Here is a 17,751-nt window from a genome sequence, read left to right as displayed (position 1 = left end):
CCTGAAATGTCTGCCCACAAAAGTGTGTTTTATGTACACATATAAAATATATGCTAGATAGACAAACTTTTTGAGTAGATACATTTTTCTTAAGTTACAAAGTGCCAGTGGCAGACTCATTACAGTTCGCACACACAATAGAAACTTTTCCCAGGTAAATCATCATGTCACACGTCTACCCCTTCAAGGTGCTGCTAATGAAAGTAATCATCAAACCCGAGAGACAGAGCCAAATCCAGCTATGCCGAGGAGCATTATTCAGCACTGTAAGCTATGTTACTTAAAGACTACAAACTACTGAAAAAGAAAAAAAAAGCCTGGCAGCTATGCAGTTTCTACAGAGTACATTTATTGGCTTTGCATTTCTTAGATTAAACACTGAGGCGTTACAGGAAACAGCATCAAGGCCATCTAAATATGCTGCTGTGGCGATGATCGAGCGCCTGCTTTACATTTTGATTATAGGATCTAATGAGCTTTTGATTTTTGAGGTTAAGGGGCTTATCTTGTTAACTCTTTTCACAGATACAAGCTGGTCTGATTCTTTCCACGCTAATAGCTTTCTCAATGCAGGTACCTTGAGAGGCTGCAGACAACCCGGTGTGTAATAAAGTCACACTTTATACAGAAAAACAAACACAAACATAAAAGTGTGCGAGATAAAAGCAAAGCTGGAGGCAGTTTTATTTCTCCTCAGGGCAGATATTCTCAAACGCCGGGAGAGCAGCCTACAAATGAAATCGCTTTTTCTAAATCTAATGTGTTGTTATGAATTACTGTTAGAAAATGTGCGTCTAGTAATCTAGTTTCTTTTACTGTTCAAAGACATATAACTTCTGCATAAGATGCTTTAGCAATACTGGATAAACTGGAGGTTGGACAACCAATATTGCAGTTGTGTATTCAGATATTTAAATGCAACTAATGTAGGTATCGGAGTTAAACTTGGTAACAGTGTTGTGATCCAATGTACAGAAGCTCTCAGAATAAGGGTGAGAACATAATCTGATCAGGTATTCTATATACACAAAACAGGAACAGAGAGGTAACACACTATTCTTCTGCTTCTTTTAAGCTAGGTTCAGACCTGCTTCGGAATCAGGTGTTCCTAAAGAACCAGTGTTTGTAGATTTGACAGCAAGTGGCAATACATACTACTGTACTACTCATTGTCTCCCCCATTAATTCTCTATGGGGCTGCCACAAATAGAAGCTACCTGTAGCATCTTCCCCAAGGCAAGTGTTTAATGGCATGAGGAAGCGGTTAACGCACCACAACTTCACTGCCAGTCTCAACATACCCTTACTGCCTGGTCACAAGCAGGGTGCCTATAGTAACCAAACTACCAATAAAAACCAAAATCTTTGACCATTTTTTTTATAGCATAAATGAAAGTAATTGGCTGACCAACTTAATCCACTCCATGTGCAATTGTACTTTGCACCTGAACATATAATATATATGTTGTGAAGTGTTCATTTAACGTTTTAATTTTCATTTTAAAAAGAAAACCAAGGAGCACTCCATACCTGGAATTGGTAAGTTGGAAAAAAATGCTGTTTGTTCAGGCAACAAGGTATTCTCCCTCTAGCCACCATAACCACTCTGCTGATGCACGAGCCTACACAATTATTTTGGATCGACTGGGCTGAACATCAAGATTTTAAATTTTTTTTAGGGTAAAATAATGAATGATAGAACTTCTGTCATCTACTTTTTTGTTTGCCATCTCTGTTTTTTTCAGGACATTTTCTTTCCTCCTTGTTCTGCAGACCAAAAAAAAGGAGAGAAAATGTCTCCAAAGTAGGTAAAACCTCCTTTAGAAGGCCACTACAGGTACAAAAGTCCCCATGAGAAAAGCTTACTTCTCCAGTTTTCAAGATTTTCACCTTTTCTTCATTTTCTCTCTAGGCAAAAATGAGCACTAAGACAAAACAGGGTTCCTTAGTGCGTTTCTAGGGGTTCCTTGAGCTATGAGCAGTTTGTGACTCTCAGATCAGTTTAACGGACACCATTGAGCTTTTTCGCTGTGACTGTGGGGTGACATTCTTCCCATTGACCTCCACACTAATATACTGCGAGTTGTTGATGTAGTAAGTATAGCAAAGGTTACCTGAACACCTAAAAGTTATATCAAGGGTTCCCCCATGGTAAAAAGTTGAGAAACACTGAAATAAAGGAGTAACCTGGCAGGGGTTCAATCTTTTCCCAAAGTTATTAAAAACTAAAGAAGTCTTGGCTTTAGCAACGCTTTTAATTTTAAGGGGGGAAAAAAGTAAGTTCCAGTTTACTTTTGACACGTTCTATTTCAAGATATTACCTGTCTGCTACTGTTGTAACCCAAGCAGTTAGTGTAGACTACAAGCAGCCGCACTGACCCACATTAAAAAAACGTCTTAAACTAATGGCCCTCCTTTTATATTTACTTTAAATTGTGAAGCCTTAACAAACCAACGCACAAATCTAAGCAACCCATTTTATGAAATTAAGGTAGAGGTATACTCGGTTGGGTTACTCCACCTTGTGGGTCTGCATTTTGTAGAATAACTTCGATCATCAGAAAATACAGATAACAGAAGCAAGCCTACAGAACATCACAGAGTTCCCTCCTGCGTCTGTTAGAAATATTAAAATAAAGGAAAACATTTAAACAAAACTGGTCACAAAGGCGCAAAGTCTGTTCATGAAGGGGTGGGAAATGTGTCACATAACCCCCACTATTTACATTATTCAAGCTCAAACAGCCTCTTTCTGCATTATTAGTGTTAATGGCACAGTGATCACACGGCTTCTTATTCCTTATAATGATTTCTAGTGGGTTATGCCCTGTGCCTTGTTTTAACTAAACAGAGAGGACAGATATTTTGTCACCAAACACATTTAGCAAATAAAATAACTAATAAAAGAAATACTACAAAGTGACCCACAATGTGGTAGAGATGTAACGAGGATGACAGATTTTGTACAAATCACCCTTTCATGCTAAGACATCAAAGTCCTCCAAGAGGCCACCAGATAATGAAGTCTATCTTATTCTGATTTATAAGAAGCGGAAATGCTCCTCTAATCTCCTTCAGAATTTAAAAGCTGCCTTGAAACAACTTCAGGCAAAAGAATGTATGTGTTTTAATTAGAGACGAGTCTTGAGTTGTTCTTGAGACAGAAAGATTTATTATCACCACCCAGTAGAATCATCTTAGAAAGCATTATGAACCAGCACTTGTTCTAGAGAAAAGAACAAGAGTATTGGGAAAAAAGTAAATATTTCATACAATGAAGCAGGTACAATAAAGCAGAGACCTGGAGTGTTACTTGCTACCATTAAATGTAAACTTGTTTGTTCTTAATAAGTGACAGGTGCTGGTTTGTAATGTACAATGGGCTACAAATGTCCATTTCAGATTAAGCTTTCAGGAAAATGTGAAATGTCCCAATTCCAGAATAGGAAAGGTCAATGGCCAATCAAGGACAGCAAGCAATATGTGCAGAAGAGAAGATTGGGTATAACAGTGGCTAGTATGTGCAGAGTGAGAAGAATATAACGGCAGGCAGTATGTGCAGGGGTATACCATTGGCCACTATGTGTAGGATATGACATCAAGCAGTATGTTCAGGAAAGAAGTTGGTGTATCAATGGCTAATATGTGCAGGAGAAGAGTGTGCAGGATATGACAATGTGCAGTCGGTTTGGGAAAGAAGTTGGTGTATCAATGGCTAATATGTGAAGAAGAGTGTATCAATGGCCAATATGTGCAGGGTATGACAATGAGCAGTATTTGCCCACATATGACAAGCACACAGACAAAACCAGATTTTAAGATCACAGCAAACATGGGTAGCACTTTTTTTATTTAATGCTGTGGCCTTGACTGGTACATTTATAGGTATGCAGAACCTATGAATACATGAAAGATTGCTGCCTTATTTGTGAGGATACCAACCACCCCTGAGTGCAGCGTAAACACCGACACCCAAGTTCTCACAGTACGCCATTGCACCGACATGCAATTCTGCAATTTTTACCACTACATAATGCCACAGTTTCTCCCATTGCACCAGCAAGCACTTCCATATCAACAATGCCTATTGAACAGACACACTGTTGCTAGCAATAGAAAATATATAATTCTTGTGTAGTCTCTGCAGACAAGTTACTGTGGTTGTGTTAAGTTGGTTTTTAACTTCTGTAAGTATAATAACCCTAATCTTGCTAATAATGCAAAAAGGGATTCATTTACCCATCACTGTTCCCATGGGATACTGCAAAACAACAAAAATCAAAAAATGTGACTTTAAGGCATTAAATTAACAATTTTAAGATAATTAAACGTAATGTTTATTTGTATAAATTGACTGAAAACAGTATTGTTCTTACAGGATCATTTTTATAACCCATGATTGTACATATTATATTGGTTTCCATGATTAGATGACTTTTGGTCAACGCGTTTCGCGGAAATAAGTACCACTTCATCAGAAACACATTCATAAATTTTACAATCATTAAAATTCACAATGGATAAGTCGGTCTGGAAATAGCCAATGAGGATGGTGTAGGGGTATAGTGGATCAGTTGGTAGTGAGTCTTCTTTCAAGACTGCATATATTAACCAGTAGAATGGATCAAACATAAATTTGTGTTTCTTATTTTTAGGGTAGGCCCACCACTTGCTTGATTCAGGACCAACATTTAACCACCTGGGCGTTAAACCCGACTTAGTTCGGGGTAAAAACACTTGCAAAAAGTGTTAAACCCAAACTTTTCTCAGGTGGTTAAAAATATAAACAAACGTTATATTGCAATGTTCGGACATATTTCTGTAAGTTACAGGTCTGCAATTTAAAAAAAAAATTCATGAAAAACAGTGTACCGCTTTTGGTACAGAAATCTAGACATCAGTGAAACGCCCAGGTGGTTAAACAACCGATCAAAACAAATGCATCACCAGCTATATCTTACTGTATGCTCTAACTTCTCCTCACTTTATGAATGTGTTCCTGACGAAGTGGTACTTATTACCTCGAAACACATTGAACCAAAAGTCATCTAATTATGGAAACCACTATAATATGTACAATCTTGTGTTGGTTCAAAAAAATTGTACAAAAAAATGTACAATCTTGTGTTGGTTCTATAAGAAAATGACAGTTTTAAGTCAATTTGTACAAATAAATTATACGTTTTAATTATCTTAAAATTGTTGATCACTGCCTTAAAAGTCCCGTTTTGTGATTTTGTTGTTTTCCTAATCTTGTTAATGTTACACTATTTTAGGTCATAATATATAGCCAATTACTTTTTTCAGTATAAATGTATGTTGTGTGGGGAAGGGGAGGTGTGACATAAGTTAGCTCAATAATAGGAAGTACTGTATGTGTAGTAAAGCAGTCAGAGATATGAGTGGGGGACAAAATGTGAAGGACAGAATTGTGTAAGGTAATATGATTCATGTACAAGAGATCAGTGTGAAGAGTAAAACCACAGGAAGAACAGTAATTCTTTTGATTCAAAAACTGTGGTTATTGATCTTTGTATAAATATTTTGTTTGTAAATAATCACTAATTAATATGATCATAGTCACAGTTCAACCATAAAAAAAACACATAAAAACTTGCGCCATCAGCACTTTACAATAATAGGGTATTGTAGTAACAGAGATATATACACACACGCCTTTAAGGATGCAAATTTTTTTGCTCTACTTATAAAACAGGAATGAATGAGAAATTCCTTCACATTCCCTTGTGGGAATCTGTCAATGGCAGTAACTGATTCCCATCAGATATGTCAAGATTCCCTGTTTTAAGAATAGGGCCCTTTGACTTGTTTTAACTGTTGTTGATATGCTCCTATTATGAAGTTAAGAAGTTAAAAGTGGGGGCGCAACATATGAATATATGGGCAGCACAGTGGCTAGCACTCTGGACTTTGCAGCTCTAGGTCCCAGGTTTGAATCTCGTCCAGGACACTATCTGCATAGAGTTTGCAGGTTCTCCACATTTGCCCCGTGTACTCCAGTTTCCTCCCACAATCCAAAAACATGCAGTTAGGTTAATTGTCTTCCCCCAAAATTGATCTTAGACTGTAAAAAAGACATATGAGTATGGTAGGAACATTAGATTGCGAGCCCCTGTAAGAGACAGCTAGTGACATGACTATGGACTTTGAAATGCGCAGTGTCCGTGCTATATAAATACTGTGTAATAATAACAAAATTATATGGTAGGGCTGCTAATAGACAGAGTCCTTCTGGAGCAAGATATTTGTGTATTTTGATGAAAATGAAGCAGAGAGATTGAGCTTTTTTGACTATTTATCCAGCAATAAAGGATTTAACACTTGATCTCAGTACAAGATATGATTTCAACTATTTCTAACTGGGACAGATAAGTGGATAAAAGGTAAGTCTATTAGAGTTTGGTATTTATGTGACAAAGAAATGACTATGATCAAGGCCCAAGAGATATGGCTACAAAAATACAGGTACAGCATTTTGTTACCGAGTTCTACTGTCAAACATAGCTTCTGGAGTACGTGCTGAGCTAATGTACTTAGAGAGTCTGGAAAAATTTGGAATGAGAATAGTCCCATTCATGGGGCAATAATTCTTTTATATATATATATATATATATATATATATATATATATATATATATATATATATATATATATATATATATATATATATATACATATATATATATATATATATATATATATATAATCTGCATGAAACTAGGTTGGTTCAGTCTGGCTGATGTAGATAAATTGGGCTCATGTTTGTGTATGAAAAAAAAAAAAACACCCCCCACACACATTATTTATGAAATAATGTACATTTACATGATGACATTGTTCATCATATATTTCTGCTTAAAACCCCACTTTATCAATTATCTCTACACTGAAAATATAACCCTAACAAATTCGGATTTCTGCTACAACCTTACATAACTTGATTGAAGTAGATCTGCGTGTAATTTGTGCTGGTTAGCAAGATCTGCTGGTCAATAGAGGTTTTAATTATTCCACTGTAATTAGTAGAACATACAGACACTGGGATACCAGGATCATAAATCACCAGGAAAATGCAAGCGAGTGTAAAATAACCAGGATGAGTGAAAGCATGAGAAGGTAAGTAAAATATAACTGTATAAATAGCACAATCTCAGGCATGAAACTTTAATTGGCATCTTAAAAAAACAAAACAATAAAAGCATGCAAAGCACAGGGGGCTTTTTTTAGATTTAAAAAAGCATGAGATATCTGTAACATAACATTTTTAATTAGCAATTAAGAAGTATTACTTTTACAATATGTTGCATTTCATAGTGAAAATTATTAAAGCCCAACTGGTACTTTCAGGATCCAAATAAATCCCCAATGTATTTCCTACAACTACCTGCACAACTTGCTGCAATATAGTATTTTTTTTTTTACCTTCATCCTTCTGAACTGTAGTGCTAAAATACTAAAATGCCTTTCAATGTGGAGGTTACACCACTAGCCTAGCAATCTCCTATGCAGTGGGCTCCTGTGAGCATAGTACATTGGGGTCAACACATAGAAGGGATATGTGGTAGCATTTTGGGTCTTCACATTTCACCAACCACAGCCTCTTCCATGGTGATGGGACCAATCTGTCAACACTGCCAGAAATTCTTACGTTTAGGGCAAACTTCCAGCCTGCCAGAGGACTAATGGAAGTACGCCTAGGCACTATCGGCCTGCATTTTTAAAGCTCTCCAAGACTGGAGAGCACCTGGGAGCAGAAAACAGTGCGGTTTTATAGCACGGGCGTGAAAGAGACCTAAAATTCAAGAAACACAGTTAAATACATATTTCAAATACATATAATTATATTGTTCTATTTAACATCTGATTCTATTCTTGACCTCCTAAATTTTGTGATACGCATTCGACAGTAAGAAGGATATATTTTTAAAGATATTAAAAAATGTGAAGGGTAAAACTTGGAAGCTTAGATCCTTAGGGAAACTATATTTGTTTAGTAGTTGGGCATTGTCAGGTCCATGCCAAGTATTGAACAGAAAGGAAAGACACCTTTGGCAAAAGACCAAGATAGGTGTATCACAGCCAATGTGGTAGTGGTGGTGGAAATGTAGCAATAGAGAAATGAGTGAAAAGCTTTTGCTATTAAAAGATCCTGCAAGAAAGTCATTGGCTGAAAAAGCATTTCAAGATCCATAGGATTTTGAAATGGCTGACAATGAAAATCATTCATTCACTGGCGGCTAAAAATCTCCAAAAGCTTTTTTTTGCAAAAAGAAATATTACCTTTTTTAAAGCAAAACTCTGGACAAAGAGCTAAATACATATAGGTTTATTGTTTTTTATGACAAAAGAATGGCCACCCAGTTGTGTGATCTGTATCATTATTACTATTTACTGCAATTTTTCATCTTCCTACTCACTGATAAAAGCAGATGATAATCATGTATTGGCCAATAGTCAGAAAAGAACTGGAGAGGTGACATAGAAAGCCACAAAACTAAACCAGGAACTGCAACAGTAAAACCTAGGTATTGGTACTGCAAAGAGATCTGAATACCCAAGGTTCTTGAGCACATTATATCACAGGCTAATACCAGATTAAAACTTTTATAATAGTTTTTGTTGAGTCATAGATGTGACATTTCTGCATCCACACATCTTGCCCCTGACTCATCTGACAAAGCAAGAACTTGACAAAGCAGAGAAATACTCTTTTTTTCTTGGAAGAGGGAATGATAAAATGTACTGTCAAATAAAAAGCTGACACTTTGTCACAGTGCATTACCTACACCATCAAGTTAATGATGATGATGCCGCTTTGAACCCGCTGCATTGCTAGAGGGTGGAGGGCAGCATTAGGTCTAGAACATGGACATGTTTTATGACGTAAATGGCCACTTAAGTGTTGTAAAATCAGCAAAGGCATTTACTAAGGCTGTGTACGCATGCTGGATAACTGTCCCCCTATGTCATAAAGCTATCTGCATCCACATATCACAAAAAACTGACCTTGGATGACCACAGGGTGCTTACAATTTGTTCTTCCTTCCTCTCCCTAGAGCTGAGCAGTGTTTGTACTGAGCACAATTATTCAAAGGAAAGATTGATTCCAGTGTCAGAAATCTGGCATAGATACAGGGAAGCTTCCAGTGCACACCACAGGCTTAAATAAATATATATATATATATATATATATATATATATATATATATATATATATCTTCACTTTAGCCACCAATCAGCAACATACCTGTCCTGAAAATCCTTTACATATAAACTCTCACATAAAGGTTGAGTTAAATAGCCTTGATAGAGTTGTTAGGTTCCATATGTTGTTGAAATAGGATTAAAGAGAAAGAATTATCTATGTAACAAAACAAGGACCAAAGCACAGATTTTCATTGAATGTATACTAATGAATATAATATATAATGAATTGTAGTATTAGGTTCCTCTACAAATTGCATATAAATGAACTGTTGTTGACAGGCAAATAGAACATTTGACAAGCCAATGTACTTTGTGATATCATGAATATTCATGCGTGAAGTATCAATTTATTGACGTAAGTAGACTGAGCCATGAAAGATCTCTATTGGAACCAGCTAATAACATAAGCATCATTCTAAAATAACTTAAAACCTATGCAATGTCATTACCATGACTGCAAAATGTGAAGACTGCCAGTTCAATAAGCTTATTGGAAAGTGATACACTGAACATTGTGGCCAGTTTTATTACATGAAATACAATCAGGGGATGTGCCAGTTTAATGGGAATGTGCACACTGCTGGCCCTTTTCTCCAGTGTATTGTGTTCTGTAGAAACATTTAGATCAGGGAAGACAGGAAAAAAGTGAGCATCCTATTGTCTCAATCACCTTGCATTTCTATTCAGTGGCAATGGGCAGCAAATGCCAATATGTTTTTTTTTTATTATATATTTTAGCTCCAATTTTTGGGGACTTTTTCAGAGAATGGATAAGAGAAGATGCAAAGTACATACAAAAGTGCTGGGCCCCTAAACACTTTATGGTTGTGTCCAGACTAATAATAAGCTTGTCCTCTTATGCATTACCATAGAATTCATAACTTCCTGGGGCATCCTAAGCCAAATGAAAGCAAATTGTGGAGGGATCAATAGCTCTGCGGAAGTATAGGTGTCTTTTTTTTTTTTTTAATGAAAGTTCCTCTTTAACAGAACGATGGTTAAATTTCTATAATTAGGTATGGCAAGGCCTTACTACGTAGGTGGATCCTCTGTATATGCAAATTGCAGAACCTTTGTAACTGTGCAGAAAAGCTTTGTTACTACTAATGCTGTTGCATCTTCTTGTCTTGTAACACAAACAAAAACACATCCTAATGGGCTCACATACTTAACAAAATGATGAATACCTAGATGCTAGCGGTAGATGAATGAAATTGAAGAGGTGCAACCATTTCTACATGGCCATCTTAGATCACATTTACAGATTTCAAGGGCTTGATGTAAAAGAATATGGGCTTCATCTATTCAACCAACCTGGGATAACGCTTCCTTTCACAGAACTGCTTTCTCCAAATGTTTCACACTTGATATTTATTTCATCAAACAACCTAGACTAATGGATGTTTTTCATGGGAACAATGTACCATATCTTAATCTTTGAAATATACCGACTATTTACGAATTTCATTCTTATACCAGGATATCAAATTTAAATAACCATTCTATAAACAAATCTATCACTGGTATCTGATGCCGTTAATTCAAATTTCTATTAGAAATGTTTCAGGCACATGTCTATGTACTCAGTAGACATCCTGATGAGATTGTTATTAGGGGTAAATGTCAGTGATTGGTACTGAAAAATGATTATTCAAATATTTACTGCCGCTGAGAAAATGACTATAGACAACACATGCTGGTTTATGGCTCATTCACACCAGGGGTATGCGGTTATGTCACAGAACCTATCAGTTTATTACATTAAAGCCGAGCTAACCTGGTCTCCCCTCACTCCTCTGCCAGCACCTTTACCACGTACTCTATTGGGTTCAGGATCTTCATTCATTTTGATTGGCCAGGCTGGAATGACCTAACTCACACTGCACACGTGCCCTGGAATTCATTCATTCATTTATTCATTCATTCCCAGCATGCCAAGGTCATTCTTTAGAAGTACAGGCGCAGCTCAATGTACATTCTACAGAAGAATGTGAACATGTAGGTAAGTTTCTTGTGTTAAATTGCAGGAGAGATATTAAAGCAGAATGGGACCGCAGAGCCTCCTGGGATACCCACATCATGCATTCCAGGCTTCTGGCTGTTCCTTTTGCGCATGCCCGATTTCGGCCATGTGCAAAAGGAGTTGTTTATTTTTCAATAGGGGGAAAAATGCTAATCTCACACATGCACAGAGATGCGTGCCACACTTTTTTTCCTCCACCTACAGCACACTACATCACCCGATCTCACGTCTGTGCAGTGCGAGATCGGGTGACACTGGCAGAAGCCGGAAGACAAAGGAAGAAGATGGCGGCTCCCGACATGGAAGAAGAAGCATTACAGGACAGAGAATGACCCAATCCTGGAAAAACTATGAAGGGATCTGCAAAAGTATGGATGAGTTTTTTTTTTTTTTTTATTTGATTGAAAAAAGAGGAGGACAGAGACTTAAATATAATATAATAATTTTTAGGCCACAAAACCCCTTCTATCTCTATCCTCTTTTTTTTTTTTTTTTCAACCATATTATCTAAGGGGCAGCTACTATATTCCAAGGGAATTTTGACATAGACATAGAAATATTACACTATGATTTTTTTTTTTTTTTTTTTTTTTAAGATTAGTTCAGCTTTATTATGCATACCCTTCTGCAATAATAAGCCAAAATGCTTGAAATGTTTTGATTTAAAGGTTCAGTTTCACTTTAAATGGGGAAAGGCACAGAAACAGACAGACTTATTGGAAGTCCTTGTATATCACACACTTTGTACATTTTAAAGGTCATAGCAATATATATATATTGTGAATGAGACCATAGAATCAGGTTAATAGGACCGACATTTTTTTTTTTTGTCTTCGACTATTAGAACCCTACATGCCAAATCGCCAGCTGAGAATTTTGTTTTGCTCCTCATTTTTACTTATCCACTCTACAGCTGCAAAAACAGAAGGGACTGTGATCATCACTATTCTAAGAAACAATTAATTCTCAATTGTCATGCTAATTTGCTGAGTGTATTGCAGCCACCATTGCCTTTAACGATCCACACTTAATAAAGACACATCTGGTTGCTACAGTAACAAAATGATGCTGCTCGCATTGCAGAGGCATTAGCGTCCCTGTTCTGGCTTAGGTGACAGTGGGAAGATGATTCTCAATGTGTTTGTTGCTTTACGAAAGCACAAAACTTTACATTGTCATTATCATTACTACAGCATTACCATATTGTGCAAACATTCAGCATTTAAGGAGATCTTTCCCATAGACAGGCAACTGCAAATGCTTATTATGCCCAATTATTCACAAACTATTCAGGAGTTATGTAAATATGTGTGACCATGTTATGTTTGCACACAGCTCTATTTGCTGCGGAACTAACGGCTTGTTTGTCGCACTTCTTGTTGACTTTGTCTACATCTGCTGAATATATTTTAACATTTTTTACAAATACATTGTCATAATAAAATTAGCTGTCCAGAATGAAAAAATGGTTCAGAATAAGCCTGGCGGAATGAAGCTACCATTAATAACTTGTTTTACCAGTGGAGCTGGTGTCACATATTTTACTTTTTGTAAAGTGCATTCATGCTATGTATAAGGGTAACACAGATATTTATGATCTCCCAAAGGGATCATAGTTCACCCCTGACAACCATGTATCTGACTACTACTGGTTCCATCTCCCGAACTTTACATCACCACAAAACACAGAAGAAATGTCTAGATTATCCTGGGGAAACCAATGTGAGCAGTGGAGGACACCTAAAATCAACACTACCTCAAATGGACAGCACAGTTAACTCCATAATTAATAACACTCTTGCCTATGCACCACCAAGACCCCAGGTTTTATATATTTTGTATGTTCCCTGTGTTTGTGTGGCTTTTGTCTGTTGTCCTGCATCCCAAAAACATGAAGTTATGGTTCATTGGCTTCCCCCTGAAAAACTGTCTTTAGGCTGTGTTATTGACATATGACTATGGTAGGGACATTAGACTTTAAGAACACAAGAAGGACAGCTAGTGATATATGGACTCTGTAAAGCACAGTGTAATATGTTTGTGCTACAGGTTATTCATTATAATAAAAGTTGTATTGAGCAATCTGTAAGATTTCCCCAAGTTATTGGAGTACGTCTGTAGGAGTTTGTACCCTTGCAGCAAGTGAATTTGTGTGTTAAATATGGTGAGTTCGACACAAAAGATCTGGCTCACAATCAGCCTTCCAATGGGTCCCTAAGGATTCAATAGCAGTGTTCTCTCCAGCCCTCTTTCAGTTGGGCGCACCAGCTGGCATTTTTTAGTAACCACCCGGCTGTTTGGGTTGTTATTAAAATGTTTGGTCACAATACAGGGGCTGCCAACTGCCTAAAGATTCTTCCCACCCAGCTTTAAATCATTTTTCCTGAGAATACTGAACAGGGTTATGTTCAGGCCTCTTGGATTTCTTCACACCAAGCTCACCACTCAAGTCTTTAAGAACCAAGCTCTGTGTTTAGGGGAATAGTCACTTGTTGCCACAAGGTTGTATGCTGTGGGAATAACACTACCCTTCACTGAAAAACTCTTAGATTGTAAACTCTTCAGGGCAGGCTCCTCTCCTCCTCCTGTGTCACTGCCTGTATTTCTCCATCATTTGAAACCTCTATTTAATGTACAGCGCTGCATAATATGTGGGTGCTTTATAAATACTGTTTATTATTAATAATAACATTTGAATCTAGAGAGGTGTCTGCATACTTTCAGTCATATAGCATACAGTATATGGAGATGGGGAAAATATATTTAAACCGAAAAACAGTGCAAAGAACATAACACACCAACAGTAGTGTGTTACAGATAATAACATTAAAAACTTGTAGCTGTAAAAATTTAGCTAGTGGGATAACAAGGGGAAGCAAATAGTACATAGATGAGATTAGGAGCCACTCATGGAGTTTTCCTTTAATAAGGAAGATGTAAATATTTTATGTTTGATTTGAGTATGTCTTTTATTTTTCCCATATGTTAAGTAATACTGCATGTGAACACACCTCCCACCTTTACATTCTCTGCTGAGATGGCTTTTCCCTCCATAATTATTTCTGTTTTAATTGAGCTGGAAAAAAAATGATGATTGCTCTGTGGGTTGCTACAAAGGTCAGATAACCTGATCAGCTGTACAATTATTCATACTTTACATATGCTCAAGTAATTATCCCACCATCAATATTTCTCTGAAAGAAAATTATATGAATAAAACTTTAACAAACATATAATCAACACGAAAGACAGTCAATTTCTGGAATTGTATATGCGGCACACTATATTTACAAAAATACAGAACAGGATGATAACTATGTACCAACCATATAAAGAGTGTAAAAAAATATGTGCATTGCAACCAACAAAATCCCACAAGCCCGCTGAGCACTATTTAAAAGTCCCACCTCCAGAAATAAATCTTACTTGGCACTATTAGGGTAGTAGAACTAGAATGCAGACTATGCATTGCCTATGCTTTTGTCCGGATATATTAAAGGAAAATAGACCCATGACCCCAGCCTAAGCACTCACCTTTCTATTAACAGGAATTGCTTTGACTAAAGGCTGCCCAGTATAAATACGTAATGAAAGATGTTAGTATGAGAACTGAATCAACACACAAACTATGATACGAGCTGGGGAAACATTTGGGCTTAATAAAAAGGAAATGCAAAGTACAGCAACCAATCAGATTTATGCCCACGGATGCTTTATTGTTGAAAGATAAATGTAAAGGCAACTCTACACTAATTCAAAAAAAACACCACATTTTATTTTTAAAAAAAAGGACTTCAAACCATAACCCTTGTTTCATGCCACATTTGTTATTTGGTGCAAACTTAAAAATGGTTGCTGCCAAAAAGCAGCATGTGGCTATAAAAAATGTTAAGCTGCGTACACACTTCCAATTTTTATCGTTCAAAATGAACGACGAACGAACGACGAACGATCGATTGGGCAAAAATCGTTCGTAAAAAAAGTAACCAACGACGCCGACGAACGAGGAAAGCCGTTGGAAATGAACGACCGGACCGGCGGATCGGATTGGACGACGATTGTTGACCATCGTTCGTGTGTACGATCGTTCATTGATCGTCCATGGTCTGAGCATGCGTGATGAACGAACGTTCGCTCACTTCCTGTGGTGCACGTAACTTCCTGTATTGTTCAAACGATCGCATCTATTGTGTGTACAATATCTACGAACGATCGTGTCGTTATCTGTATGTACAGGATCGGTGCTATACGATCGTTCGTTTACCAACGATAATAATTGGAAGTGTGTACGTAGCTTTATGGGAAAAGATGAGCATGTAGTTATGTAGACCTAATGAGATACAAAGCTAGAAACAATACAGACAAAAGCACACAGAAAAATCATGTTCATATATAGAAGCTAAAGTGTGCATAGTCTATAGAAACCTGTTAGCATTTTATTTTGATATTATATAATTTTTATACAACCAGTGACAAAGTAAGTAAACAAGCTGCACCTGTGTACATGATTCCATGCAGATAATGAAAATTAGAGCTATTGCCACCAAATGGACAGTAATAAACTCTAATTTTTGACTTGACTTGCACAATTATGTCATAAAGTCTCACCTTGCTTCAGGTAGCAGAAATGCATACTCGTGAGGGGATGTGGTCTCTGGAAAGTTGGAAAGAATGGCAAGGCGATGAGGAAGAAGATCAGAGCCATGGAAGGTAAACAGAAGATCCAAGGCTTGTACATTACTTTCCTGCAACAGAACAGAAACAGTGTTATATTAAAAAAATACTTGCTGGGCCCTATCAATGTCACACACAGAATAATTCAGGCTGCAGACTAGCCAGACCTCTGACCTAAACCAGATTTATCACTTTATATTTTTTTTTTTTGGAAAGTTTGAAGGATATGGATATTCAACATGAGTGACAGAGATGTGTATAGACATGCACATGCTCCAATTTGACCCTTTATGATTCATTCTAATTTGATTAAATGTTAGCTGTATCACTTCTTTAGATCTGTGGACATGTGGGGATCATGAAAGTCTCATTACATGTCACCAGCAATACAGAGGTAGCTTTTTGAGATCTAACATCCTCTTCTAAGCAGCTCAATAGTCAAACTTAGTTGCAGTTCATCCGAACAACTCCATCTAAAGATGGGATCCCCTAGGAACATACAACATAGGATAACCTACAAAGTTTTTGCAAAACTAAAACGATATTACAATTCTGGAGAGAATTACAGATTACATTTGCTGCTGACAACTCAGGGGGGCTTTAATGATTATATTTAATAATGATTAGATTTTGAAAGAGTAGTTTGTGTCTCTAAATCTCTATTAAGTATACACATTGAATGATAGTCCCAAGAAGAATGGTTGCGCTAGTCTCTAGCAGATATATTCACCAGGTCTGGAATTTTACTTTAAATATATCTCTCTTAATATTGAGAATTTAGGAATACCTCCCCTTCTTTTTGTATACATCACATTACGCAAAATTCTTGTTTATGTTCAACAACACTGATGACAATGTGACTTTTAAGTCCCCTTTACTTTCATAATGTTTATATCCCCTATGCACATTTTTACATTTTAATAAGAGCAATAAAAACAAAAAAGCTTATGACTTTTAAAATGTGGAGTATTGAAGGTAAAGGCAAAAGCATAAAACAGCTGCAATGACAGGGCAGTGAAAACAATAACACTCCTGAGTCCTTAGATAATAAACATATTAGCAAAAACAAAGGCAGATGGATAAGAACATTTGTCACAGTGCCCAGGACCATGCTCCTCCACATCTAGTTAGAAAAAGGATTACTTAATTGTGGATTAGTATTGACAGGATCATCTTCCTATACAGAGTTCAAAGCACACTGGGCTTTAACGCAGAGTTAACTAACTGCAACAGATTATAAATGATAATGGAGGTGAAAGGCGGCGTGCTTAAAGAGGAATCAATTCCGCCTTTATTGTTCTGACTTTGTAACATTACCCGAGCATATGTTCTTGCTGACAGCACGATATTTTGATTTCTAAACTTCTTGAAGAAGTCTGCATCGTATCTTCTCTCCGCTGCCTCGGGCCCCCCGAGAATCTCCTGCAGGACGAAGGAGCAGATGTTAGAGAAATCCTTCGGAACACGGTAATGGAGCGCATTATGAATGGATAATTCAAGACTATTTATCAGAGGCTTGGCATGTTCTGCAGCATTAAGGAGCCAGTAAACCTGAGCTGCATTTTTTTTTCTTTTTTTAAACGAAACCTATACGGAGAGAATTTGTTGGGTTATCATTGTCATTTATGACTTTTTCTGGCAGTCAGATGTTTTAACATTATTAACCAGAATGTGACTATAAAAGGACTTTGAAATGCATAGAAAACTGCTATATGTCCTGAAAATAGCACTGTTGTAGCAGAAGCATGAGCACCTAAACCAGTTCTTAATTCACAAACCCCACTATCACACTGATAAACGTGTCACAGGGTTATAATCATGTTAAA

General features: G+C 36.9%; 1 protein-coding gene across 1 annotated transcript in view; it reads right to left on the bottom strand.

Moving 5' to 3' along the window:
• The window catches only part of NBAS (NBAS subunit of NRZ tethering complex), a 412,001-nt gene that overhangs the window by 306,315 nt on the left and 87,935 nt on the right, over positions 1-17,751 (bottom strand). Inside the window, exons 20-21 of the mRNA XM_072407518.1 lie at positions 17,243-17,347; positions 15,860-15,996 (exon numbers count right to left, since the gene is read on the bottom strand). Coding sequence (XP_072263619.1) covers positions 15,860-15,996; positions 17,243-17,347 — 242 coding nt within the window. The remainder of the gene's footprint in view (positions 1-15,859; positions 15,997-17,242; positions 17,348-17,751) is intronic.

The sequence above is a fragment of the Pyxicephalus adspersus genome, chromosome 4 (genome assembly GCF_032062135.1).
Source record: "Pyxicephalus adspersus chromosome 4, UCB_Pads_2.0, whole genome shotgun sequence".
Taxonomy (NCBI): Eukaryota; Metazoa; Chordata; class Amphibia; order Anura; family Pyxicephalidae; genus Pyxicephalus; species Pyxicephalus adspersus.
This window is presented reverse-complemented; position numbering and strand designations above follow the sequence as displayed.